The 26,146-nt window shown below is 42.5% G+C and overlaps 1 protein-coding gene across 1 annotated transcript in view; it reads left to right on the forward strand.

Annotated features, from left to right (window-relative positions):
- Positions 1-26,146, forward strand: part of LOC138683277 (BDNF/NT-3 growth factors receptor-like) — a 217,751-nt gene that overhangs the window by 149,679 nt on the left and 41,926 nt on the right. The window contains exons 13-15 of the mRNA XM_069774874.1: positions 1,981-2,111; positions 8,976-9,148; positions 14,721-14,955. Coding sequence (XP_069630975.1) covers positions 1,981-2,111; positions 8,976-9,148; positions 14,721-14,955 — 539 coding nt within the window. The remainder of the gene's footprint in view (positions 1-1,980; positions 2,112-8,975; positions 9,149-14,720; positions 14,956-26,146) is intronic.

A 26,146-nucleotide genomic window follows, 5' to 3' on the forward strand; every position in this document is an offset into this window, starting at 1 on the left:
ACTCTTCCATACTGTGCTGCCCAACAGGCTGGCTGTTATATGAAATGAATGTGATCACAGCAATTCTGTCTGTGTCTGATAGAGTGTTGGAGCCAAACGGTATTGGCATGAGTAGTGGGAATATTGGGATCCAGAGGGCTTAAAGATACATATCACCCAAGTGCAGGGTACTGACACACGGAACAAACTTTACAACTCGGAGAGTGAGTTATAAAGCAGGCATGTTTATTCCAGCGCCAGGGTGCAAGGGGATTTCTCCTCAAAGCTTGCACACCGTCTCAGCAAGCAGCCAGATATTTATTACACCAGGGCATACATATTCACAGGGTTACACAGTACAAAATATACATATGTATAAGTTGGGGCGGGGTTAGTTCAAAAGCTTGTGTCAGCAGTTCTAAAATGTTTGTGTCATCTTGTGCAGGCTCAGATCTGTCTCTGGTGGTCGTTTACTTCTTCAGGGGTCTTATCTTCCTCTTCTTCTTTTGTCCTCTAGTGAACTTTAGTCATTCAAGCATGCTCTCTTCTTACTTGGTGATTTCAGCGGTTTTTAACAAGTCCTAACAAGTTCTGTGGTAAGACTAGCATCGCAGTTCCCCTTATCACTCCCTTTGTCTGGCATGTCAGTCCTGGAGGAATACCAGTCCCTGATAAGCTTAACCCTTGACAGACGCCACAGGCGCCAGGCCCTGGCAAGCGAGCCTCGAAAGAACAAACAAGGCCAACAGAATTATTAAACATTTAAGTGGTCAAAAGGCAGATGGTTATTTCCCTGTATCAGTACATTGAGTACTCCTGTCTGTAGGCTGTGCACTCTAGAGGTTGTCAAAATGGAAGCTAAAAAGCTAAATAAGTATTGGCTCTGTACCCTCTACAGACCCATGCCCTCAACCTCATTTGGAAGAACCCTACAGCAATGGCCTTGTCTATAGCTTATCTTTTGTTATGGTTTGAAAATGTCAGCACCGAAATATTTAATAGTCTCTCCCCACCCTTTGAAAACAGTACATTTAGTCATCACCCTGGAAATAAGAAACAGAGTGGCATGCTGGCCTGTGAGAGGGCAGCTGGGCATTGCACCTCTGGCACTACTGAGCCCTGCAGGTGAGTGGCAGCACACTGGGAGTGGCTAGCTGGGAGCTCAGGGCCCCACAGCATCCCTTCATGGGATCAGAGCATGTGCAGCGAGCCTGTTTTCATGCTGGCAGTGGGTTTTCTGGCGCCTGGTTGAGTGGCAGCTGAGTCCTGTGGAGGTGCGCTTCTCAGGTGTGCCGCCTTCCTGGTAGGCTTATGCTGGAGGTGGCTCAGGGCATCCTGGGTCTCTCTTCTAGTTTATTCCAGCACCAGGCTCACCTCACGTATGTACACGTTATTATGAAGTATATATGCAGTGTTCTGAGGTTGCATCTTCACAGACTTATGATTTGGAATATATGTATTTTCCTTTCATAGACTCTGGCTCCTTTCCCCAAAGTTGGTGATAGCAAGGGGGACAGGCTGTGTCATTTCTCTCCACTGCTGTTAATAGCAGCACTCCTTTTTACATTCTTTAGTAATGGAGATAAAGTAGTTTCTAAGTAAATGGACACCCAGTTTGGAACATGCATGTGGTCAAGCATGGAGCCTGAGGTTGGTCCACATCTGAATATATCCCAATCTCCGGATTGTTTATCCAGCAGCATTCACTGTTATGTATGTTCTACAGCACACATCCAAGCACAATGATAAATAGCTTTTTCCCAGATGACTCTTAATTCTATGTCGTCTTCTTATCCAGCAAATGCACTACATTCCAAATATAAATATATTAACACATTCTTTTTGGACAAAGTGCTAATGACATATAGGCACATTGATTCTTTTCATGATATGCACTGCACTGTACAGGCAAACCTGTCTCCATGTGGCCATAAGCACAGACCCCTTCTTGTTGTGGCCTTTTAGTTCACTTTTGACCTCCATTTTGTGTTCTGTTCACAGTTGTTCAGCACATCAAGCGCCACAATATTGTTCTTAAAAGAGAACTCGGAGAAGGAGCCTTTGGGAAAGTCTTTCTGGCTGAATGCTATAACCTCTGTCCCGAGCAGGATATGATCTTGGTGGCAGTGAAGGTAAAAGAGTCTAGGGTTTCCATTATTAATTCATGGTTGCAGCTAATGCTATTTTATTTGTAAATGATCATGTTTTCCTATTCCGTAGCCCCATGTAACTCCTGTAATATATGTGGAGGAGTTCACAAGGCTAACAGAGCATTAACAGAACATGAAATTTGATCTTGCTGTGGATTATAAAATGAGAGCTGAATTTCGTAAGGAAAAGGAAGAAACTGACAGTGTCACAAAGGGGCGAAATCTTTTATGACCTGATTAGTGAAAAATAACATTTAAGTCATTAAAAATACATGACATTTGTGTGTCTAAAAAAAATAATCTATAACCAGATAAGTGAATAGGCTATGTGTATAACTGCTAGTCAAAGGCGGCCTATTTTTCCATGAACTGTGCAATACTTTTAGTCAACCTTTGAAATTGTCTGTGGGTAATCGTCATTAATATGGCTGCCAGGAATGTTATAAAAAAACTTGTAGATAATATTGTCATGTGCTGCTAAACACTGGCTGTATGGAAATCCAGAAGTCATGATATTTCAGACCCTGGGGAGTGATACTTGATTATTCTCCATTCAACCCTCCCAAAATACAGTCCAAAGGAAAAGGAAACTACGTGAAAACAACCATAACCTTGGACTTGCCAGTATTCAGAATAATTCTCATGTTTTTGAGGGGGGAAACAAAGGATTTCTTTGGAACCGTGGAAGGGCACAGACTACATGGCACATTGGGAATCTACTAAGAAGTAAGAAGATTTCCATCATGATCTTGGAGCTTGCACACCAGACTTGCTTCACTATGCCAAGCCTTTTTGTTCCTCAAAATACAACCACTGAGGTCAATTGTCATCCTCAGCTATGCATGCAGGCTAGAAAACAATATCAGTGAAAACATACTCTAAGAGTTTGCCAATTCTCCCTGCCAACAGTCTTTTGTCTCTATCTGTGTTCTGCTGAAAGCTGAACAAGGTGTTCAACATTTAAAGTATCTATCTCATTTAAGGCAGTAAGAATATACATTTTAGAATCTGGGCTGTACTTAGGGATCAGAAAATAATACTATCTGTCCATTCACAATTAGGCAACTGTGTGTACGTTTTGGATCAAACCATACAGTAAAAGAATCCTAGCAGATCATCTTTTTGAAATTGTAAACAAGAAACAGAGTTTTGGATCTGGCAGTGAGAGAACACAAAAAGAGGATGGATTTGTTGAGTACTTTCTTGCTCCATCAAAAATAGCAGGGTTTTTTGGATTTACCAAGGTTACAAGCTTTTCGATACTCAGAGTTGTTCACTCATGCTGCTGACTGGTGAGAAAAAATGAAGCCCTGAAGGTATATATAGACAGGAGAAAGCAAGAGAGAGGAGATGACAAAACTAGAACTGATGGATTTTTCTACTGTAATTTGGTGAAGCTAGAGTGAAAATTTTCCTGCTCCAGCCACCAGTGCGGAACCCCTCACCCACCTCACTCATGCTGGTCCCCCCCAGTAGCTGGTTTTGGGAACACACACCATTCCTGCCCCAGTGGCTGGAGGCAAGAGACCCCCCACTCGCTCCAGTAGCTGACACCACAGGCCAGGGGTGCCTACATCCTAGGTCTGAGTCCAGTAGCTAGCACCAAATTCCACTCACGCACATACAGGTCTCACCAGAAGCTGGCACTTGGTCCTTGCAAGAACACATACACACGGGATAGAGTGAGATTATGCAGAGAAATAGTTAAGAAAAGATTTAATAAGAAAATATAAAGTGATAGGTGTCGTGGTTTAACCCCAGCCAGCAACTAAGCACCACGCAGCCGCTCACTCACTCCCCCCCATCCAGTGGGATGGGGGAGAAAATCAGGAAAAGAAGTAAAACTCGTGGGTTGAGATAAGAACGGTTTAATAGAACGGAAAAGAAGAAACTAATAATGATAATGATAACACTAATAAAATGACAACAGCAATAATAAAAGGATTGGAATGTACAAATGATGCGCAGGGCAATTGCTCACCACCCGCCGACCGACACCCAGCCAGTCCCGGAGCGGCGATTCCCCGCCCCCCCCTTCCCAGTTCCTAAACTAGATGGGACGTCCCATGGTATGGAATACCCTGTTGGCCAGTTTGGGTCAGGTGCCCTGGCTGTGTCCTGTGCCAACTTCTTGTGCCCCTCCAGCTTTCTCGCTGGCTGGGCATGAGAAGCTGAAAAATCCTTGACTATAGTCTAAACACTACTGAGCAACAACTGAAAACATCAGTGTGTTATCAACATTCTTCTCATACTGAACTCAAAACATAGCACTGTACCAGCTACTAGGAAGACAGTTAACTCTATCCCAGCTGAAACCAGGACAATAGGACAGACTGCGGTGATCAGGCACAGGGCTCAGCCAGACAAGCGTACTGACTGCCCCCGTTTTTCACGTGACTGGCCCCTTTTATACCCTTTTATGCTTACCCCTTTCTTTATTCCTTTCTGCTCCCCCCTCCCCCTGCATGTCCCCCATGGGGTTTGTACAGCTCTATCGATTTCTGAACCCTTCCCAGTCCAGGCCCGTGCGAGCATCCTGTGTCTGGTGGGGTTTGTTTCTTGTCATTGTCTCCATGTTTGCTTTGTCAGGTCTGGGTCTTGGTGTATTTTGGTTTCTGGCTTCCCGCTTTTCCTTTGGTTTCCCAATTGACTATATTCCTGATCAGATAACCTGCTGGAATGAACATTCTCACACGCCCTCATCGATTAGTATGACTGACCAAGTTTGGTTCTCATGTCTCCCTTATCATGTGTCAGTCAGGTTTATGTCCCTGAATGTTCTTGTTTATGGCTTCCTCCTTTTCTTATTTTCCCTTGCTGCACTGAAAAAAGGTCCTTGACCAGATACCCTTAAAGGAGCAGACACACTCCTTTCACATTTCACTCCTTTTTACATTGCCCACTTTCAGTTTCTTGCACCAACTCTTGAAGATCCGATTCTGGTCCCTGTCAAAGAGTGAGTTTTTAGCTAACTAGACCATTGGATTGATCCCTGTATAGCCAAGTGGTTAATCGCCTGGCACTTCCTGGCCATTCTCTTTTATTATGGTACAAAGCATAGCTCATAGTTATGCTCCAGTTAAAATTGAGGGCAGTATTCTCACTGATCAGGGATGGGACCTCACAGGCATGCAGAGAGCAAGACAGATGATTGTGTCCAGATCCCCTTGTTGGGCACAGGGTTTGGCCCAGTGAAAATATGAAGATTTTTCATCCCAGAGGAGCAGTCCCAAATGCCAGCAGCTGAGGGTAGGTTGTCTCCATGAACAGCAAATGCTTTAGAGAGCTTCAGCCTCCTGAGTGAAACCAAAATAAAAATGTCCCTGTGCAATGGCCAGTGGAAATCTATAACTGGTAAGTAATAGGAGGATTTAGGCAGCAAGAAAGCTGAGTGAGCTAGCCTGGGGGAAGCATTATGTCACCTGCGTGAGATTCATCAGAGATTCATCAGAATTTCTTTTCCTTCACCAGCATGCCTGTCGATTTTTGCCTGCTGGTTGCTGGGCAACTGCGGCAGCCTTGTACAAGCATGCTAGAAACCCTGGCACTGAATCTCACAGGAGCTACTTCATCTGACTCAAAATGCATCAAATATCTGAAATATTGACATTGCTGTAGCAAATTATATAGGAGCTAAGAGTTCCAAAAAAACCTCTAGTAGAGTGCTGCCTGTACAAGATGAAGAACATTTCCACGGCACCTGCAGAGGAAAACTAAAGGTTTCCAACTCTTCAGAACTTCTTAGGTCAAAACCACCCCTCATTTCTTGAGCTTAGCTATTGTATGGTGATGGGGAGCAGTAATAAGGGTTTCACAGTGAAAGTCTGAAAGAGTGTAAAGGAAAGGTATCCTGAGAATTTCATTACCGAGTCATACTGATGCTGGTGAGAGCCAGATTCCCCTGTTCTTGCTCTGACTGACTTGTAGATGCAGCTCAGTGGTGTAGGGGTGGATTGAGGAGCTACAGGTTTGCACTCCCTATGGAGCACAGATCTGCAGAGACCAGTTTCTAAGTGGATACCTGGACAAAGATCCCATAGAGGAGCATAAGTGTGGGGTGGCGGTCCATCTATTAAGTGTGAAAAGGCTGAATTCAGTGGTTGTGGAGCTCCTGTAACAGCCAGGGAGTCCCTCTTTGCCCAAGGGAGCGTGTCTCTCCTCCTTAGCTGCTGGCCGAGTAGGGTTGTATGTACATGGAGTTGTCTCTCAGTTCCTACTCGGGCAAAACTCCCATGGACTGGTGAGAGTGCTTTGCATGCTAAAGCTTTGGTTTACTTGTCAATAATGATAATTATTATTCATATGTTTTATATCTCTTGTGCTCTTACGGTTTTATTTTCCCCTTGCACTGAGAACATGCTAAATGCGTTACTCTGTCATTTCTATGTAAATTCTGTGTGCTTATTAATTTTTGTTCTTTTCACTTTCCTCCTTGCCTGACTGTAAGCTCTCTCTCATGCATTCTGTCTATTGTCTGTGCTGCATGAAATAATGAAAAGGGACTTGGCAATGCTGGGTAACAGAAATTTCAGTCACCCCTTGGTAGCAGAAACCCTGTCTGGGTTTTACCTGGGTTTAGACCTTTCTGCATTTTGCTGTTTGACAGAAAATGTGTAATTGCCATGGCAACTGCTCTGTCATATGATAATTTTGCTGTTTCTGTGAGATAAAAAGCACTTTCTGAAATATACAATATACCAGCCTCACAGGACAAAGTTTTCAGCATTTTTACTGTCTTTCCAGGGAAAGAGTATGAGCCTATGCTTCTCCCTGTCAATTTTTTTTTCCCTCCAGGTTGCTATTATTTAAAAATGTTTTTTATATGAATTGTTTTTCTAGCTCCGTTACTCAGAAGAATTACAGTCCAATTGCTTTATACATGAAATCAGCAGAGGAAACTCAAGTGGCAACAGAATTCTCAATGGTGATTCCATTATATAATGTAGATTGGACTGTGGGTCGGTGCCCGTATCATGTTAAAGCATCATCCCAGAGCTTGGAAATGTTGGAAGACATGTTCCAATTCAGTTCTCACCTGGTTCAGATATGACTGTGTGGGGACCATAGGTGGGGAGATGATATGATATCCACCGTAGAGGATATAGCTCTGTGTGCTGTATCATAGTTTGTGAAGCAGCCAAAATCTTTATTGCATCATTATTGGTAAAACTTGTGAAAGAGGAGCTCTGGGCCAGAAAACACGGGAGGGTCCCTCACAGAAGGGGTGTTTGTGGCATGACAGATTTTTATTGCTTCTGGGATCTACAGAGCCTGAAATCCACAGGGGAAAATACCCTCAACTTGGTAGGTGGCTGTTCAGTTTGCCCTGCTCCTTGTCCCACCATCTGGACCTTATTACGGTAACTGTTCATTTTTGGAGACCTATGTTGCACTTTCATAAGTGAAGCAAGTGTTTTCTCTGACAGTTGTCTTTTAGCTCCTCATTCACATATGCATACATATAATACAGAAAAGTGGATAGAATTGTGTCTGTTGAAGAAAAACCTTGAACAAACCATGACTTTGTTACAACTGAGAACTGGGTTTGTTGGCAGAACCATTGCATTGTATCAGCTTGTTCTGTGTCTCTTCTCATGAGTGTGGTTGGTCCCGTGCTCTCTATATGAATTGGGGATAGAAAATAACGTGACTGGATGAACAGGAAAAAAACATCTTTAGTTAAGGCAAAGCAACTACTTTTTTGTCTCATCTTCCTTCACATTGAGTCTAATTGTAGTACAGAGGTAGAGAGCCCAGCCTTCACTTTCTGTGAACGACAATTTGTGAGCACTGGTAACCTGTTGCCGTTCTCTTACTATTTTAAAAATATTATTTGAATTAATATAGTGCAACCACTGTACCTTTTGAAGGTAGAGCATAGCAGTGGTTTATTGCTATTTATGATTATTCCTTACTTAACTGGTGTCAGAATTGGGTTTTTTTAGTGCATGAAAGTATTTCCTTGCTCATGAAGCGTAGTTCTTGAGGAGAGATCTAAAACTGCCTGTGTGGGGGGGTTAAATTAGCATTATTTCATTATACAACATTTAAGCCTCCCATTTGATCCAGTGTTCATATATTTCCTGTAAAATGAAAATATGCAAGATTTTAAAGCTGTATAAATGGGGAAAAAAATAAAATTACCCCCCCCCCCAATTCTGTTCTGCATCTACTTCCTCTCTGTCCATCAATTTAAGATTGATCCTCCAGTTGCTTATGCATATGCTTAATCTTAGACATATGAGTAGATTTACTGAATTCCAAAGGAGTTTCTGGCTGAGGTCTCAGGTTGTAAGTTCCGGTCCAGGGATGTACCCTTCCATAAATCTACCTAAGGTATAGCACACTGTAGGGGCCAACATCAGCAACAACATTAATAATAAATAACAAATGCATCTACATTCCCGCTAAGCATTTTAAGCAAACAAAGCTTTACTTTAAGGAACTTACAACAAAGGTAAATACCTATAGGATACTAGAGTTTTGCTTGAGTTAAATGCTAAAGGCCATAGATCAGCCGTGTACTAGTATGTTTTTCAGATAAGATGAATTTCTTTTTGTTCTGTTTTTTGAAAACACTTGGCACAGTAAGATCATGAGTATTCCTGTGTCTTCTTACAATAAAAAACGTTGTATGGGATGATGTGTGGCAGGGGAATGAAAGTTGTACCACTGTTATTTAATTGCAATTGCATCACATCTACATTGCTAAACCAGTTACTAAGAATGTACTTTCTCCATCCTTTACACTGTAGTGTCCTTATCTTACCCTTACAGTGCCTTCCCACATGTTTGCTGCCTTCTGCGAACATCTCCCCTTCCTTACATCTTCCTTTCCTCCACCAGATGCTGAAGGATGCCAGTGACAATGCCCGCAAGGACTTCCACCGTGAGGCAGAGCTGCTGACTAACCTGCAACATGAGCACATCGTCAAGTTCTATGGCATCTGTGTCAAGGGTGATCCACTCATCATGGTCTTTGAGTATATGAAGAATGGAGATCTTAACAAATTCCTCAGGTAAATCCACCAACATGTGTTGTGCTGGAAAGTCAGAAGTGGACAGAGGAGGTAGGCATTGCTGGTACTTAATGCCAAATTAACTGCTCTCACTGAAAAATGCGGACACCTAAGAGTGAAAATCTGTGCAGCACTGCTGATTCATCTTGTGTACTGTGATGTGGGGCTTGTTTCTTTACTTATTTGGAAGCACTATTAAGTTAATCCTTACACTTTCCACCAAAATGGGAACCAAAGGAATAGTGTTTTCAGTATATTTCAGCATATTCTGAAATGTTTGTTTATAAAACTTGCAGTAGTAATTGTTTCCTTGCCTCTCTTCTGCTAGCACTTGGGAAGATCCCACTAAGCACCTATCTCTGTCTGTAGGTGTCTAAAAGCTGTTGAGAATCTACTTCCCTCCTCTCAGTGTTTTGAAAGGGTACCATTAATCTGCAGCAAGAAAACTTTGAGCCTTGGAAATTTCAGTGCAATGGAAATTACTACATCTTGGGAGCTAGTTTGGGGCTTTTTTTTTAAAGCTATTCAGGAACGTGCATCTGAAATTGAAATTTGGTAGTGAAGCAGTCATAAATGAATAGGTGATACCTAAGGTTCACAAGAATAGATAACTCATGAACCAGTAAGTATGTCCAGTGGCCTTGTGCATGTACAATTTCTTCTAGCCTGCGCTTGTTGACATAAAAATAAACAGTTAAGAGACAAGGTTAGCACCTACATAAAACATTTGCATAAGGGACTGTTCATTCAACGTCTCCTATGTCGTTTCCATCAAAGGGTATGTGCTGGTTTTGTCTGGGATAGAGTTAATTTTCTTCATAGTAGCTAGTATGGGGCTATGTTTTGGATTTGTGCTGAAAACAGTGTTGATAATACAGGGATGTTTTAGCTATTGCTGAGCAGTGCTTACACAGAGTCAAGGCCTTTTCTGCTTCTCACATCACCCCCACCAGCGAGTAGGCTGGGGGCGTGCAAGAAGTTGGGAGGGGACACAGCCGGGACAGCTGACCCCAACTGACCAAAGGGATATTCCAGACCATATGAGGTCATGCTCAGCAATAAAGCTGGGGGGGGGGGGGGTTGGTGGGGAGGTTGCTGCTCGGGGACTGGCTGGGCATCGGTCGGTTGGTGGTGAGCAATTGTTTTCATTTGCATCACTTGTCTTTCTTGGATTTTATTTCTCTCTCTTTGTTATTTTCCTTTTCATTACTATTATTATTATTGTTATTTTCATTTCATTTCATTTCAATTATTAAACTGTTTTTTTCTCAACCCATGAGTTTTCTCACTTTTAGCTTTCCGATTCTCTCCCCCCATCCTGCTAGGAGGGTGTGAGCAAGCTGCTGTGTGGTGCTTAGTTGCCGGCTGGGGTTAAACCACGACAGGGTATCACAAATGCATTTCAGTGTCCTGAGAGCTCTTCTGCCTAAGGATAACTAGTGGACACCACCATTTTGGAAAGATATCTGTGTAATGCATGCTACTGACAAAGCTGTAAAGCAATCAAACTAATGTCCCTTTAAATGGGTTTGGATTTTGTATCTAACTGAAATTGCTAGTGACTGGTAGCGTCGCCACTTTTTATATCCTTGTGAAATGAGTTTGCTGTCCTTCTAATCTCCAGTGAACAAATAGCCACGTCATAAAAGCAAAAGGCATCAGCTAGCATCCTCCCTTATTGGCAGAGCTAGCAGGGTTGACAGGGAGACCAGGGGCTGAACTGAGGATGCAGAGCAAACACTACTTTTCGTGGGATGATTATCTCTCTGGCAGAGGATTTAAGTATATTGTCAGGGCAATATTGGGGCATTTGCATTTACCCTCTTGGACCTCTGCTGTGGATCAGAAGAGAGCTTCAATTTTCAAAGTTGCCAGCCCAGTGCTTTTTCAGAGCACCGAATTTCCATTAGAACAAGCCAAATTTGCAGCTGATTCATTGTCATCATGAGAAATGCTTATTCTTTGATTCTTTTTGATTGGCCTTTTCTTATCTCCTAACTCTCATTTTGAATTGTACAGAAAGGTAGTTTAGCAGACAGTATATTTCCTACATTAGTTCTTCTTTTTTTAAAAAATTATTAAACAGCCCTTGTCCTTAGAATGTAAAATGATTATACTGGGACAAACTGTTTAACCTAAGCTCCAATTTGTTATTCCTCTCGCATTTGCAGCAGCTTGTGCCACAGATCAGAGGTTAGTTGCAAACAGGCTGTAAAAACCTGTATTTCTTGCCCTGCAGCGCCACCAAAGGCTGTCAGGGAAAAATGGATCTGAAATTTAACCCAAAGGTGCTTGCTGCCTGTGTGCAGCCAAGGGCCGTTTCAGCTCTAGGACTACAGCCTCAAAGTCATGCCTGCTCTGTGCTTGTTCTGGCTAGCAGAGACCGATGTGGATCCAAAGGAATCTCTGTCAATGTTAGTGGCTATTGCAGGTACTGAGGAGCTCCTAATTCACAGCCAGCACCAAGAAGATAAGCAAGATGCATTAAAATAATCCAAAAGTTTCATTACATACAGACCATCTCCTCAAGAAAGCTAGTGAAAGATGAAGAGCTCTCTAATTTAGCAGACTCAGAGCTTCATGCTTGAGAAAGGTCATTAAAAAAAAAAAAATCAGTGCAATGAAGAGGTACAATGCTTTTCAATAGGAATTTGCCTCTGAGTCTTGGTTGGGAATTTCATATCTTCCCTTTTATTCCCCCCACCATCTCCAGCAACAACTGTATGGCTGCCTGTGGCAGAACAAGCGCAGTTAACTTCTTTGCCTAGTATCAGATGCAGTCCCAGCAATGCTACGCACCCTCCTTTATCTGTCACTTTGTTCAGGAAGTTCTTCCCCTGGGGGAATTTTAATATCATATTTCTAATAGATAGTGTCAGATTTGATCTCACAGATTTCGATTAATTTGCAGCTCTTCCAAACTCCTATGCCCTTCCCCAAGGGACAAATTAAGGCTACACCTCACCTCAGTTGATTAAAAAGGTGACCCTGAAACTCCTCTTTGTAGGAAGGAAGGACTTCTGAGAAAAAATAAAAATCAGTTCTAGGGTATTTTTTCAAAAAAGTTCAGGAGAGAAGGGCAGAAGTGGTCTCTGAAAGATTAGTCTGCGGGAATGGAATAAGAAAAGGCTTCTATAAAACTAGAAGAGTGGGATGGATAAAAAGGGCTATTCAGAATATTATAGGGTGTATCAAATGACGAATAACTGTCAGATGACCTCATTAATTGGCTAAGTACTGGCTAGTAATGCTTGACATAAAAATGGTTGTTGTGGTTTAACCCCAGCCAGCAACTAAGCACCACGCAGCCACTCACTCACTCCCCCCACACACAGTGGGATGGGGGAGAGAATCGGAAAAAACCCGGTAAAACTCCTGGGTTGAGATAAGAACAGTTTAATAGGACAGAAAGGAAGAAACTAATAATGATAATAATAACAATAATAAAATGATTGGAATATACAATGATGCACAATGCAATTGCTCACCACCTGCCGACCAACACCCAGTTAGTTCCCGAGCGGCAATTCCTCTCAGCCCCACTCACCCCAGTTTATATACTAGGCATAACGTCACATGGTATGGAATGCCACTTTGGGTCAGTTGCCCTGGCTGTGTTCCCTCCCAACTTCTTGTGCCCCTCCAGCCTTCTTGCTGGCTGGGCAGGAGAAGCTGAAAAATCCTTGACTATAGTCTAAACACTACTTAGCAACAACTGAAAACATCAGTGTTATCAACATTCTTCTCATACTGCACCCAAAACATAGCACTGTACCAGCTACTAGGAAGACAATTAACTCTATCCCAGCTGAAACCAGGACAATGGTACATGTAGGTATGCTGATATCTGTAGCCTCAAGGTACCAGGATATGACATATGTGTGTGACACATCGATGTCACTGATGTGACACTGTTAAGATAGCTGAAGCACACATGTTATAGTGCTTTGTTGGGCTTTCCAAATGCAGAAGGGTTTCCTTTGTCCTAGAGTGTGTAGGAGTTTCTCATGAGTCAGTTGACGAGTATATCTTTTAAGGGATTGCTAGATCTTGAAAACCTCTGATTTCTGAAGTTGTTTAGTTGATCCAGCTAGACTGTGTTTTGTGTCCTCTGTGTGAGACTGAAAGAGTTAATGTCTCAAACATTGTGGTGGGGCAAGTTCTGCATAGCAGAGAGCAAGACAGAGAAAGGAAGAGGAAAAGAAAAGAGAAAAATTTCACTGGTCCTGGGCCCAGCATTGGTCCAGCCAGTCTAGAGGTCCAGTTCCAGTGGGCACGTGCTTCAGTTTGTGTCCTTTTATCATCTCCTTGCCCCTCCTTCAGGTGGGCACTCGAACTCATTAGACTAATTAGGTGTCATGCGCAGTTTGTGCTTTCAGAACCTTCGGGAAATGGGTCAGTGGGCTTGGGGGTCGTTTGGGGAGTAACTTCTCCTTCCCTGCAGACATGACCATTGTTTGATCTTTGGCCATGCATGGTGAGCTGCCCTGCTCAGCATATCAGAACAGGAAGCTGCGCACCCTCCCGCATGCCCTCCGGGTCCTGTTGCTGATCTGTGCCGATTGGCTTCTTTTCACCTGTGGTTTGTTGTTATGCAGAGTTCGTCCTTATGCAGAACTTGCCCCACCACAATGTTTGAGACATTAACTCTTTCGGTCTCTCACAGTCTCACTCTTTCTCTCTCCTTTTTCATAATCCCTATACCTCATCCCTTTAGACATAAAACCATTGACCAAGTCTGGGACTAGGAGTGGATCTAGCCACCTCTAGGCTCTTCTCTGAGAAGGAGTCTAGAAAGCAAGGGGGTCCACTCTGAATCTCGTGACTCAACGGGAGGGCTCTCCTTATTCCCTGAATTGATGTATATGGTTACCACGGGTTACACGGTTTACTGAGGTAGTTTCATGCCAGTTTCTGTTGTGAGAAACCTCGCCACCTACTGTTACACCTTCCAAGTTCAGGCTGCTTCTGCCATGAATAAAACGTTCAACTGATCGTTTGGTGTCGCTTCACCTTAATTTAGCCTGAGGGAATTCTGAACTCACCACAACCCCTCCCTGGTCTGTCCAGTACTGGTCGTGATGTCCTCTTCCCATTGTTGAGAATTTCTGTGTTGGGCAGAACTCGCCCTCAGTGGTGAAATCAGCAAAAACAATGTCGTGCTGTGCATATGGATGGGAAATTAGAAGTATAAATCTAAAATTGCTGCACTTATTTCTCGGATGGCACCTGAGAAGGAAGTTAGCTAGGAAGTTAGTTACTGGAACAGAACAGGAGAAAGGTGGTGGTTTAGGACTGAGATATATTGTTATAAACCAGCTGCCTTATTTCCCTAAGCAATATGTTACCCATTGTGTAACACCTTAAATCACTTGTCTTTCTCACCATGAAAGAAAACAGTAAAGGAAAAAAATTCAAGAGGCAAATTCTCCCCTATTTCACCAATTAATTTATAGCCCTTTTTGTCATTATATTTGAGTGAGGCAATTTTGTGGTTTAGGGCCCACTAATGCCTTTCACTTCTCTAGCTTACAAGTGGCCTATTACTTCCTTGGCTTGCATTTTGGTGCAGGGCACATGGACCAGATGCAGTACTGATAGCAGAAGGCAACCGTCCTGCTGAGCTGACTCAATCCCAGATGCTTCACATTGCCCAGCAGATTGCAGCTGGTATGGTTTACTTGGCATCACAGCACTTCGTGCATCGGGATCTTGCTACCCGGAATTGCCTGGTTGGTGAGAACCTGCTGGTGAAGATCGGGGATTTTGGGATGTCTAGAGATGTGTACAGCACAGACTACTATAGGGTAAGTGAACTGCTATAATCAGTAGTAACTGAGGTCTCGTTCAGTCATCTTACTGCATTTATGTGACTGATTTACACTGGACAGTCTCTGTGAGATGATTTAGGGGCTGGCATATGGAGAAGCTGGTTCTGAGTAAATACCCATGGTAATTACTCAGTTTAAGCATTAGTTTTGGTAGATTTGGAGAGAGTTAATCAGAATAAGATTGGCATGTCCTTTTGTTTATATATGTTGGCTTTCTTTTCTAATAATAAATCATACAACAGTCTTTTACTCTGGGCAGAAATTTGGCATGTTTGCTTGGCTGTAGTGAAGAAGCAGCAGATAAAAAGGAAGAGCGGGTAATCAAATTTGGCCCAACTCTCAGAAGATATTAAAATATGTTCTTATACACTTCTAAGACAAATGGAAATTGTAGCTTTTGGTTATTGTACAATGTTTCAGTTTACTTAAATAGATATAATGGTCAGCAGCACTGGATGGGACATTTATTTTACTTGCTGAAAGCAAGCATTTCCTGCTTTAAGCCAGTTCTTTAGTCTTACTGTTTATGGCTGAACATTTGTTTTGTGTCACTCTGGTGAGGGCTGTAACTCAGTGGTGGGTAAGGATAGCCCATGGCGCTTGTTCATACTCTGGCCCTGGCCGTTTTCCCTGAGCTTGGTTGTCATAAAATGATCTGTGAAGTTTGCAAAGGGCTTCTAGGATCTCTAGGATAGACAGGACTGTGTACACTGATTATTGTTGTTAATGTTGGCTTTGTAGTTTGTGGCAAGTCATGTCGTTTACAGCATTTGCTGTTCTATACCATGTGTGTAACTTCATGGGTGGAACTGGAGTAAGAGTGGCAGCTATCAAGTTTTTGTAGCATGGGGGAGGCAATCCATGGCCAAGCTGTTAGTTTATAAATGCTAGAGTTGTATCCTGTAACATAAGCTACTCAGAATCTTTAAACACATTCTCTGTACCTGCCTCCCACATCACTTGTTACCAGCGAACTCCTTGTAGATAAAATGAAGGCCTATTCCTTAGCCACCTTAATTGGGCTGCTGTGTCTATAAAAGAACAGTGTCCCCTTGGCACCAGTGTTTCTGCGATGCCTGAAAAGAGATTGCCTTTTGTGGTGGGTTGACCTTGGCTGGCCGCCAGACACCCACCCAGCCGCTCTCTCACTCCCCTTTCTCAACAGGATGAGGGAGAAAATAAGATGAAAAAGACCACGGCTCAAAATAAAGACAGGAAGATCCCTTACCAATTACCATCATGGGGAAAACAGACTCAACTTGGGGAAAATTAATTGTATTTATTGCCAATTAAAAATAGAGTAGGATGGTGAGAAACAAAGACAAAACCTGAAACACCTTCCCCCCACCCCCTTTTTTCTGAGGCTCAACTTCATTCCTTCATTTCCAATTCCTCTACCCCCCCCCCCAACCCTGAGCAGCACGGGGGGGGGGTGGGGAATGGGCAGTTGTGGTCAGTACATACCAGTTCCTCTCTGCTGCTCCTTCCTTCTCACACTTTTCCCCTGCTCCAGCATGGGTCCTTCCCACAGGCTGCAGTCCTTCAGGATAAACCTGTTCCAGCATGGGGCCCTCCATGGGCTGCAGTGTGGATATCTGCTCTGGCATGGTCGTCTCCACGGGCTGCAGGGGAATATCTGCGCCTGGAGCACCTCTTCCCCCTCCTTCACTGATCTTGGTGTCTGCAGTGTTGTTTCTCTCACATTTTTCTCACTCGTCCCTCTCACAGCTGCTGTGCAGTGGTTTTTCTACCCTTTCTTAAATATGCTATCACAGAGGCACTACCAGCTTTGCTGATTGGCTCAGCTTTGGCCTGGGATGGGTCCGTTGCAGAGCTGTCTAGAACTGGCTGTGTATGGCACGGGGCAGACCAAAGAGGCCACCCCTGCAGCCGTCCCCACCCACTGCCAAAACCTTGCCACGTACACCTAATATACCTTTACATCTAAATGAGGCTGGACAGGGCAGAGGAATCAACACACAAGAGTTATTGTTGAGTGTTGTTTCATTTAACAGCTAAGAAGTAGCAGTTTCCTTTGTTCTTTGTCCCTTCTATAAAAAAGCACACCTAGTATTTAGTAAACATACAGACCAGATTCTTAAGTTTTGTTATTTTGGAAATTTGGCACTTCAAGCTATTTCTTCAATGTAAAATAAGCATGACTTCATTTCATAATTTGGATAAATATACAGAGTAGTAATCTCTGGCTATATTTGTGTTTGAGAGGACATCAGTGAGCACCAAAGGTCAGAGTTTCTTGATTTTGTATGAGCAATACTTTTGGGTCTGGGGGCATGTCTCTGTTCCGTACTTCAATAAGACTGAATTTATTTACCATGTTCATCATTATACTTCAGAATGAATGTTCATGCTTAATAGTAAATGTTTGAAAAGGCCTTGACAGAAAAAATAATGACTCCCTGCTGCAGAAAAAGTAAATGCAAAAAAAAAAAAAAAGGATGGAAGCTAGCTAATCCTAAGGGCTTCCTGAGGACAACTGAAACCTGGCACAAGCATGTGGTACTGTACTGACTCTAGTGTCATCTCAGCTGCTCATGTACCTCTGGGTTTAGTCCTTGATTCTGGCACTTGAGCAAAGCTTCCACTTAATGAAGCAGGAGTTTAGAACAGGGCCAAGATTTTGTCCTGCCTGACCTGTGACTTGGAGAAACCAGGCGTTCAGAGGAAACTCTGGGGGATGGGACAGGGAGGGATGCTTGAGTGCCTCTCAAAGTCCCTTATTCAAGTGATACACTCCATTTCTCATGTTTCCTTTCTCTCTGACTCCCCATCATCAACATTCATTCCTTTTCCCACATCTCCCTTTCTCTTTGTCACTTTCCCATATGTCCCTCTCTCTTTGTCACTTTGTCTTCTCTTATCCAGAGGCTGAGGGAGGCTGAGCGGGGACCAGGGAGAAGAAAGAGAGAAGGAAAGGGACAGTGTGAGTAGTGAAGAGGGTACAATAATGGATGTGAGAGAGGGAATAAGGCAGGAAAGTGAAGAGAGGTGTTAGTAAATAACAAAAGTGTGGATGAAGGGAGAAAGAGGTAGACAAGCATCTGAAGGGATTAATGAAACTGTAAAGTAGCATGGCTTTATCCAAGTTGATGGAGTAGCTTGCAGTATGATGCATAGATATGAAACTTAAATTTGTGCTGTTGCTTGTTCTGCACAGTGAGAAAACCAAGAAGGACCATTTCTCCAGCCCCTCACACTCCAGATGGCTTTTGGCCAGCACAAGAAGAGGGACAAAGCCACAGCCTGCCTTGCCACCATCTTTCACACTGATAAAAGCTGGAATTTAGAGTCAAGCCTGTGAGATTTTGGCCTGCCCTGCTAGGGCCATATGTGGGTTAGTCAGAAGCTGCTCATGAAACAGTCAAGGCTATTATGACTTATCAGATGGTTGCCTGTCCATGTCAGACCTAAGTAATGAAACTGTCAGCAATGACACTGGGATGGTTCTGACCTACCATACCTGATTGTTTGTAGCAGGATAAGTCTTTTTAAACTGTTCAGGCTTAATCACATACATGGAAGCAATTTTCCCCCAACCTTGACAGCTTTATCTAAGATTTATTGGAAGGATTTCTATAGCTCCAAAATGTTCTGCAAGAAATGGTTTGGTATTTATGTTTATTAATACACTGGAATCAATTTTCTGAGATGCTGCCTCCCTGTCAGGATGTTAGATTTGCTCAAGATGATTATTTATAGTTTGGTTTTGTAAGATAAGGATGATCCCCAGTCCTTGTTCACTGTTAGATTGTTAATGACATTCTATATTGAATCAGCTCAGTTCTTAAGAGATGCTTCAGGGAGGAGTGGGAGAGAAATAATCTTTTGGTTGGGAATATAGGTTTCAGGTTCAGTAGGGGCTTTTACTTACTTTGTTGACGTCTGGGTTTTGTTGTTTAGACTCCTATCCCTCAAAAGTTAAGGTTTCACATCTTTCCTTCAGACATACAAATAACGTGACTCATCTGCACTGTTCAGTGGCTTAAAGTATTGACATTGAAGCATGAGAACAACCACTTTGCTAATATTTGTTCTTGCATGCAGAGATACTATTTCATACCCTTTTTAGGCTTACAATTCAAGTTTGCAAGAGCTTGCTCAATATTTGGTCTTAAAATACTTTTTTGTGTTTCTTTATCATAAGCAAAAAACTCAAGAAAAAAAATAAGGAAGGTCAGCTCACCCCAGTACTTGGAAAAACAGGGATATGCTTTAAATATCCAGCCTGGTTAGCCAGCCACAGGCTTGAAGCAAAATTTTGGATGAAACTGTGATCTCAACAGTTTAAGCAAGAGCTTTGCCATCAACTTCATTAGGACCACAATTTCACCCTTCCACTTCCTTATGTCTGTCCAGTGTGGCATACTCTGATTTAGATTTATGGAGCTAAGTTATGTAATCTCTATTTAGCTATTAAATAACTTATTTGCCTTTATGTAATAGTGCAAAGAACAGTGGAGGAAATAAGGAGTCCTTGCCTCCATTTGTACATACCATGCAAGGATCTGTCAGAGGCCTGGGGCTATTAGTGAGGTTTCCATCTTCTTTTAGGCCCAACTCGCCCAAAAGGGATGGGAAGGTTTAGAAGTCACAAATTCATTTCTTCCACTTCTAGCATAGATGGGGTGGAAGAACCCAAGAGGATATGGTTCAGCATAAAGTCCAGTGACCTGTTTTTTCTTTATATCTCCTGCATATCTTGTACCATGTTTGTTGTTGTTGTTTTACTATTTAAAGAGAGCAAAAGATGTAGGACTGGAAGAGGTGACGCAGGTTACTGAGTCAAAGCCTTCCACTATTTCAGGAAGCCATGCATCAAGTGTTAAGGGCAGGAGCAGCCACAAGAACCTCAGGCCTCCTCAAGCCACATCGAAAATCTCAACACCCATTAACACTTTTAGCCCCTTCTATATAAGGCACCAAAGCCTATAAAAAGAAATATGATGGAGCCAACAAAACACTGATATTCCCCTTTTCAACTGCCTCTCAGGTATACCACAAAACTGGGTAGCAGAAGTCTTGTGTCTCTGAAGCTTGAATTTCTAACTCCTGGATCATTCCTGCCCTGTCATACAGCTGCTTCCATTAGTTTATCAAGGTGGATATTGCAAATAACTAGGATTCTGATGCCAGGGCCTTGTCTGGAAGGCTGCTCCACACCTCACTCTCCTAATGGTTGGAAATTTTCTTTTTAAGCAGTAGCCTAAATTAACTCATGACCAGTGTACACCCACTTGATCACATTATCCTCCAACAGAGAGCATTCTTCTCTCTTCCTGGAATTTTTGTCTTAAGTGTATTTAGAAAGAGTAATCCTGTCCCCTCCCAGACTGTTTTGGAGGTTTAAACAAGCCAAACTGTCAGTTCTCCATTTTCCTTCTCCTCCTATAGCCTTCTCCACATTTATTTTAGTTTGAATGTCTCTTTCTAGTACATAAATCACTATAACTGTGAGCAGTAATTTCCAAATGAGATTTTGCCCATTCTTGGATCAGAGGTAATTCCCTGCCTCTAATGAAAACATGCCACATGATACATCCTATACATAGCCTATGTCATATTGGCACACAGTCACTTTATTGTCAAACAGTGCCCTGGGCCACTCTCATCTTCTCCTGCTTCCAAATGAAGAACATCCTATTTATTGAAGTGGTTTTATTTCAATCCCTAAGTGAAATACTGGCATATTTTGTACCTCCAGTGGTTGAGAAAGACTATTGTCTATCTTTTTTGTTTTGCTTCTTTCGGGGCTGCTTTTTTTATTATTTTTTTTAAATTAAAATTCAGGTCTTGTCTCATTTGGTGATGAGTAAAGAACTAAAGAAACAGAACCATGGGACCAAAAAATAAACAGATGAGGGAGTGAGAAAGATTTGTAAATAAGTTTCCTTGCTTTTTGTGGCTTTGTTTCTTTGTTTTGTTTCTTGATCACTTCTATTTAATGTTAATGTTAAATGAGTATTCTGTAAAAGGATATCTTTTTGAAGCATGGAGGTCCCATGCGCTTTCAGTTAAGATGTGAGAAGTTATGCTTCTGAGCCTCCCAAGTAGAAAAACTAAGGATTACACCATTTGATATTCCAAGCAAATTTTAAAATACCCAGCTTTCAGACCTTCTCACTAAATGCTAAGGGCAAAAACTCTTTTGAGAAACCATTTTGACCCTGGAAGTATTACAATTCTTAGCAAATAGGCCAGGTTCTGTTCTCCACTGTTGCTCAGCGAATCCAGAGTAGCAGCTTTGAAGACAGTGAAATAACATTAGTATTAGAGTAGTGAAAAGGCAAAGAGCATCTGGCCCACTAGGCACAGTTCTTTCATCTATGAGCCTGATACCTAATATTGTACAGTGCTGTATTTATGGCAACTGCATAATTAATGTTTTCTGGTGACTCTATATATAAAATGTTTGCTAAAAGATAATGCCAGTAAAATTTCCAGTACCAAGTGACTATTTGCAAAGAGAATTAATGCATAACAACAATGGACTAAAAAAAGAAAAGGCTCGTTTATCGTTATTTAGGCTGTAGCTAGTCAGGCAAGCACCACCATACAAACATTTACAGTGAGGAACAAGTGTCTGTCAATTCAGAAAGGACAATAGCAGCAAACACGTGCATGTCTTGATACCGAAAAGCCGGTCGAAGAAACTCTCTAAGACTCGTTTTGGAGTTTTAGAAAGCAGGCATTCTTTATTGCAGCGCTAGATGCACAGGGGATAGTTCCACCTAGTGTGCATGCCACAGCTTTAGCACTAACAGGTTATATAGAATAACTAATTGCATATTAATCAGATTAGTATACATATACATAAAAATGACTGCAACTGATTATCTTAGTACTGCCTACATCCAATCATGTGCAATGAAGGATCCATTTGAGTCGAAGGGCTGCTTTTGCGACCACCAACCCATTTGAAGTTCTTGTTGACTGTCCTTGAAGTCTTTGTTCTTGTCTTTGTTCTTTGATCTTGAAGCTTAACGCAGCTTCAATCACATGTGGTCAGTTTCAGCATTGTTCTCATCTAGCATACAGGACCATCTAGTCATAAGAGCAAAGAACTGCAAAACTTATGATTACCTACCTCTACTAGTTAATTGCTTGGCTACACTTTTGTCTATTGTTTCAATCATAGTGTTAGTATAAGATTTCTAATAATTATTTACCAAATCTCACTTTTACAGTCACCTAGCAGCAAACCAGTTTCCACAGCTGGTACAAAATATTAAAACCATCAAAATATTTAGACATACCATACAGAATGTATGGAAATATGCTATCAGTCTCAGCCGTCACTACAGAGCTTAATACCTGAGTGGGGGAGTTTGGTGGAAGCTGCACTCAAGAAAACAAGAAAGTTTTGCTGAGAAGTCAAGCAGCTTGTCAAGGCATCCTTGTACGTGTGTGCATTGAATTGTCACAGTTTGAAGGCTTTTTATTAGTTGGTATTTTTGTATCTGTTGCTCAGGAAATTATCTGCTTCCCTACATAGACTTTTCAGCTCTCCTCCTCCATCAGAGACTCATTGCATCACGTGCAGCGCAGGGAGGACAGAGGGTTCCAGCAGCTCTGGAGGACATGTACACATGATTTTGTGCAACTGGAAACAATGCAGGAAATAATGAGAGATACAGAGAGATAAATCTGAATTGGCTCCCTTGAAGTCAGTGCAGTTACTCTGAACTTACACCAACATAATCGCAAGCAGAATTAGGCCTAATGATTTTAGAGGGCTTTTAGGAGCTTCCTAAAGGCCCCCACTATGTCAGCAGTTAGGAACTTGTATACACCAGGACATAGTGTTATTCTGATGCTAAAGGATTAGCAATATAGCTTGATGCATGTTACTACTAGCCCATGCTGGAGTATATTCTGTTGTGTGCAGGAAGCATGCTCTTTCCCCAGTTAATTCCTGACTCAGTGTTTTCTCTTGAATCACAGTTTCATGACCCACTCAATTCTACACAGACAGGCCAAATTCGGCTTTGGCTCAAGCAAGTATAGTTCCATCATTTTTTAATGTGGCTATAAATACAGCCACTTCCCAAGTGGAGTTTTCTCATTATCTTCACATCAGGGTCATTAGTCTTGCTTATAGTTTTGTTTTCATCTGTTTTCACTGACACAGATCCTAAGAGGAGATTCTGAGAAAGTTTTCTTTATTATTGCTAGGAGAAGGAGCATCAGATGTCCAGCATCTGTAGTAGGATGCATTTAACAGTGATTTGTTGCTGAACTCTGTCTTGCAGGGTTAGCGACAGGACAGTAATACAGAAAATAATGAGATCTTTACCTTGTAGGTTGTGACATACTTTATTTTGCCACATTTTAAGCCCCCTCTCACATGAAACGTGCAAGTGTGAAACCAGCCCTACTGCTCCTGGAGCACATTCTGCTTCAGTCTGTGAAATCAGAAGGTATGGAGAGGGAAGAAAGGAAAAATCTAATGACTAGGATAAAAAATGGAGCCGATTAAAAAAAAATCTAGAGCAGAGTGGACTTGCTTCTGTAAACAGTTACTTGATTATCCATTGAATTTGGGTGTCTATTTATTCCTTTGGAAATCTCCCCCACAAGATTTACACCAGCATGATTCTCATGAAGGATATCAAGAGATAGTCACTAAAAGCCAGTTCACCTTGAGAAAAGAAGCAGCACCCAGAAACAGTTGCCAGGAAATGCAGACCTCCCATTGACCCACAGTATAGCTAAAAGCTCTGATTATAATGCAGTCAAAAACTTAACCAAAGCGTTTGTAAATTGTCAAATGGAAATTTTCCCACTGTTTTCTTCTGTTAAAAACGTTGATAATTTGGGACCAATTTGGTTAAAGAGCCTTAGGTTCCATATGCATGCATATAGAATACCAGGAAGTTTACACAGTCAACATCACCCACAGCTGACACAAGCTTTTCTGTTGAAAAAGCTCTTAGCATAGATGTTCATTAACTTTAAAAGTCCTTTAAAAATTACATACAGAAAACTGAATCATTCTTAAAAATAGCCACACATAGGGATATAAATTGCAATAAACCAATGATTCAAACACTGAAATTAACTTGAGCAGTGGCAGCAGCAGCAGTTGTTGCTGCGTGCTATGAGGAGTGCGAGGCTTGTGAAGTCCCCGGGGGGGTGTCTGAGAGGTTTTCTAGGCCCCTGACACCCTTCGGCTGTGTGTCACCGGCAGGTGACAGATCTTCCAAGAGGGGTGGGCAAGAGTTGGGCCGTGCCAGCATTCCCTGCAGCCAGTTCAAACCAGGAGAAGCCACATATAACTGGCCCCTAGGGAGCACCAGCAAGCAGGGTGTCCAAACAGAGAGTGGTGTCTGTTGGGAACAGTGTTGGCAGTTTGCACAGAAGGGGAGCACACTCTGTTAGTTGTTGGGTTGCTGCCTGCTTTGCTCACCAGCAGACTTAGGCTGCAGTCCTGATGGTCACACCAGCTAGATGGTGGCTGTGCAAGCCTACCTGGAAGCTTGAGGTCTCCTGGGAATTAGAATTAGAAAGATGGCATCTTTCAAAATAATTACCATTTTATAAAAGTGAGCCATTTTTTTCTGAGAACTACAAGGAGACTGTGACCTGCTGAAAGAAAATGTTGTCCACTTGCTGCAACTGCAAGGCTAAGGCTGAAACCCAAACAGAAGCACTACAGCCTACCTATGCTGACATCTTCACCCAAACAGACTTCCCAGGGACTGAAATAGCTGTCCAGACCTTAGATTACGTGGAGCTCCAGCACCTGGAAGTCCCCCTAGCACCTGAAGGTAACGGTGGATGTCATAGCTACAAGCGTGCCTAGCTAGAACTCTTCAAACAAGTAGCTATGTTGCAAGAGGAGCTCAACAGGCAGCGCAGTATCTGGGAATGTGAATGGGAGATCGATACATGGTACTGTGTGCTGTCCCAGGCTGAGCGACAGCCCTGCCTTACGGCTGCACAAGGGGAAGATAAGCCTGAATTCAACATCAAGCTGACAGACACAAGTAACTCATGAGATGAAGGAGACTGGACCCTTGTCTCTGCTTGGGGCAGAAGGAAGAATCTTCCCCCTTCCCATAAAGTGCCCCTACGTAATAGATATGATGCTTTGGGGTGGAGAATGAAGAGCACATGAGTAATGGACAGGATCCAGGAGACAACAACCATGCAAAGTTGATCTAATCACCCACCTGCATTAGAACCAGTGCCACCAGAAAAGCATGTGACATATTAATAATTGGAGATTCCTTACTGAGAAGCACGGAAGCACCCATTTCCTGTCCAGACAATTTCTCTGGATAAGTCTGCTGCCTATCAGGAGCTTGCATTCATGACATCACAGAGAGGCTGCTGAGCCTGGTAAACCCTACAGATTATCATCCACTCAACTATTCTACATAGAGTCTAATGATACTGCAACGAGGCAACTTAGAACCATCAAAAGAGACCATATGTCCCTCGGGGCAATGTTAAAAGGACCTGGATCACAGGTGGTGTTCTCCTCTATCCTCCCAGTCAGAGGAAGGGCTTCAGGAAGGAGGACACAAATTGAAAAGGTGAATGCCTGGCTGTGTGGCTGGTGCCATACTCAAGGTTTTGGCTTCTATGATCATGGATCTACCTTTGAGAAACCAGGCCTGTTGGGAGCTGATGGGATTCACCTGACCAAGTGGGGCAAGAGGGTCTTTGCCAACAAGCTGGCCAGAATATACAAGGAGAGCTTTAAACTAGATTTAGGGGGGAAGGGGATGGAGTTTTGAGCAATAGAGAAGAGCCAGGGGCTGATGATGTATTAGGAACCAACAGGGAAACAGCTCTTGAATCCCTGCTTATCTTCCACTTCCTCTAGAAGACAACTCATCAGTCATGGTTTGGCACACTTTTTCCTGACTGAGATGCTACAAGCTTTATTTTGAATGCTCTTTTACATTCCTAAATTCAACGACTATAGGCAACTGTGATATTAAATAATGTTTATGCAATTGCATATTAAGACTGCAATTGCATATTATTAAGACTGAATAAGACAGCCCAGACTAATAGAAAGCAATTGTACCAACATTATTTTATATTATTGGTCTCTTAAATGCTGCATGCTGAATACAGGGCATTGAATTAAAAGGCATACATAGAACACAACAGAAAAAAAAATTCAAAGCTAGCT

This window comes from Haliaeetus albicilla, chromosome W (genome assembly GCF_947461875.1).
Source record: "Haliaeetus albicilla chromosome W, bHalAlb1.1, whole genome shotgun sequence".
Taxonomy (NCBI): Eukaryota; Metazoa; Chordata; class Aves; order Accipitriformes; family Accipitridae; genus Haliaeetus; species Haliaeetus albicilla.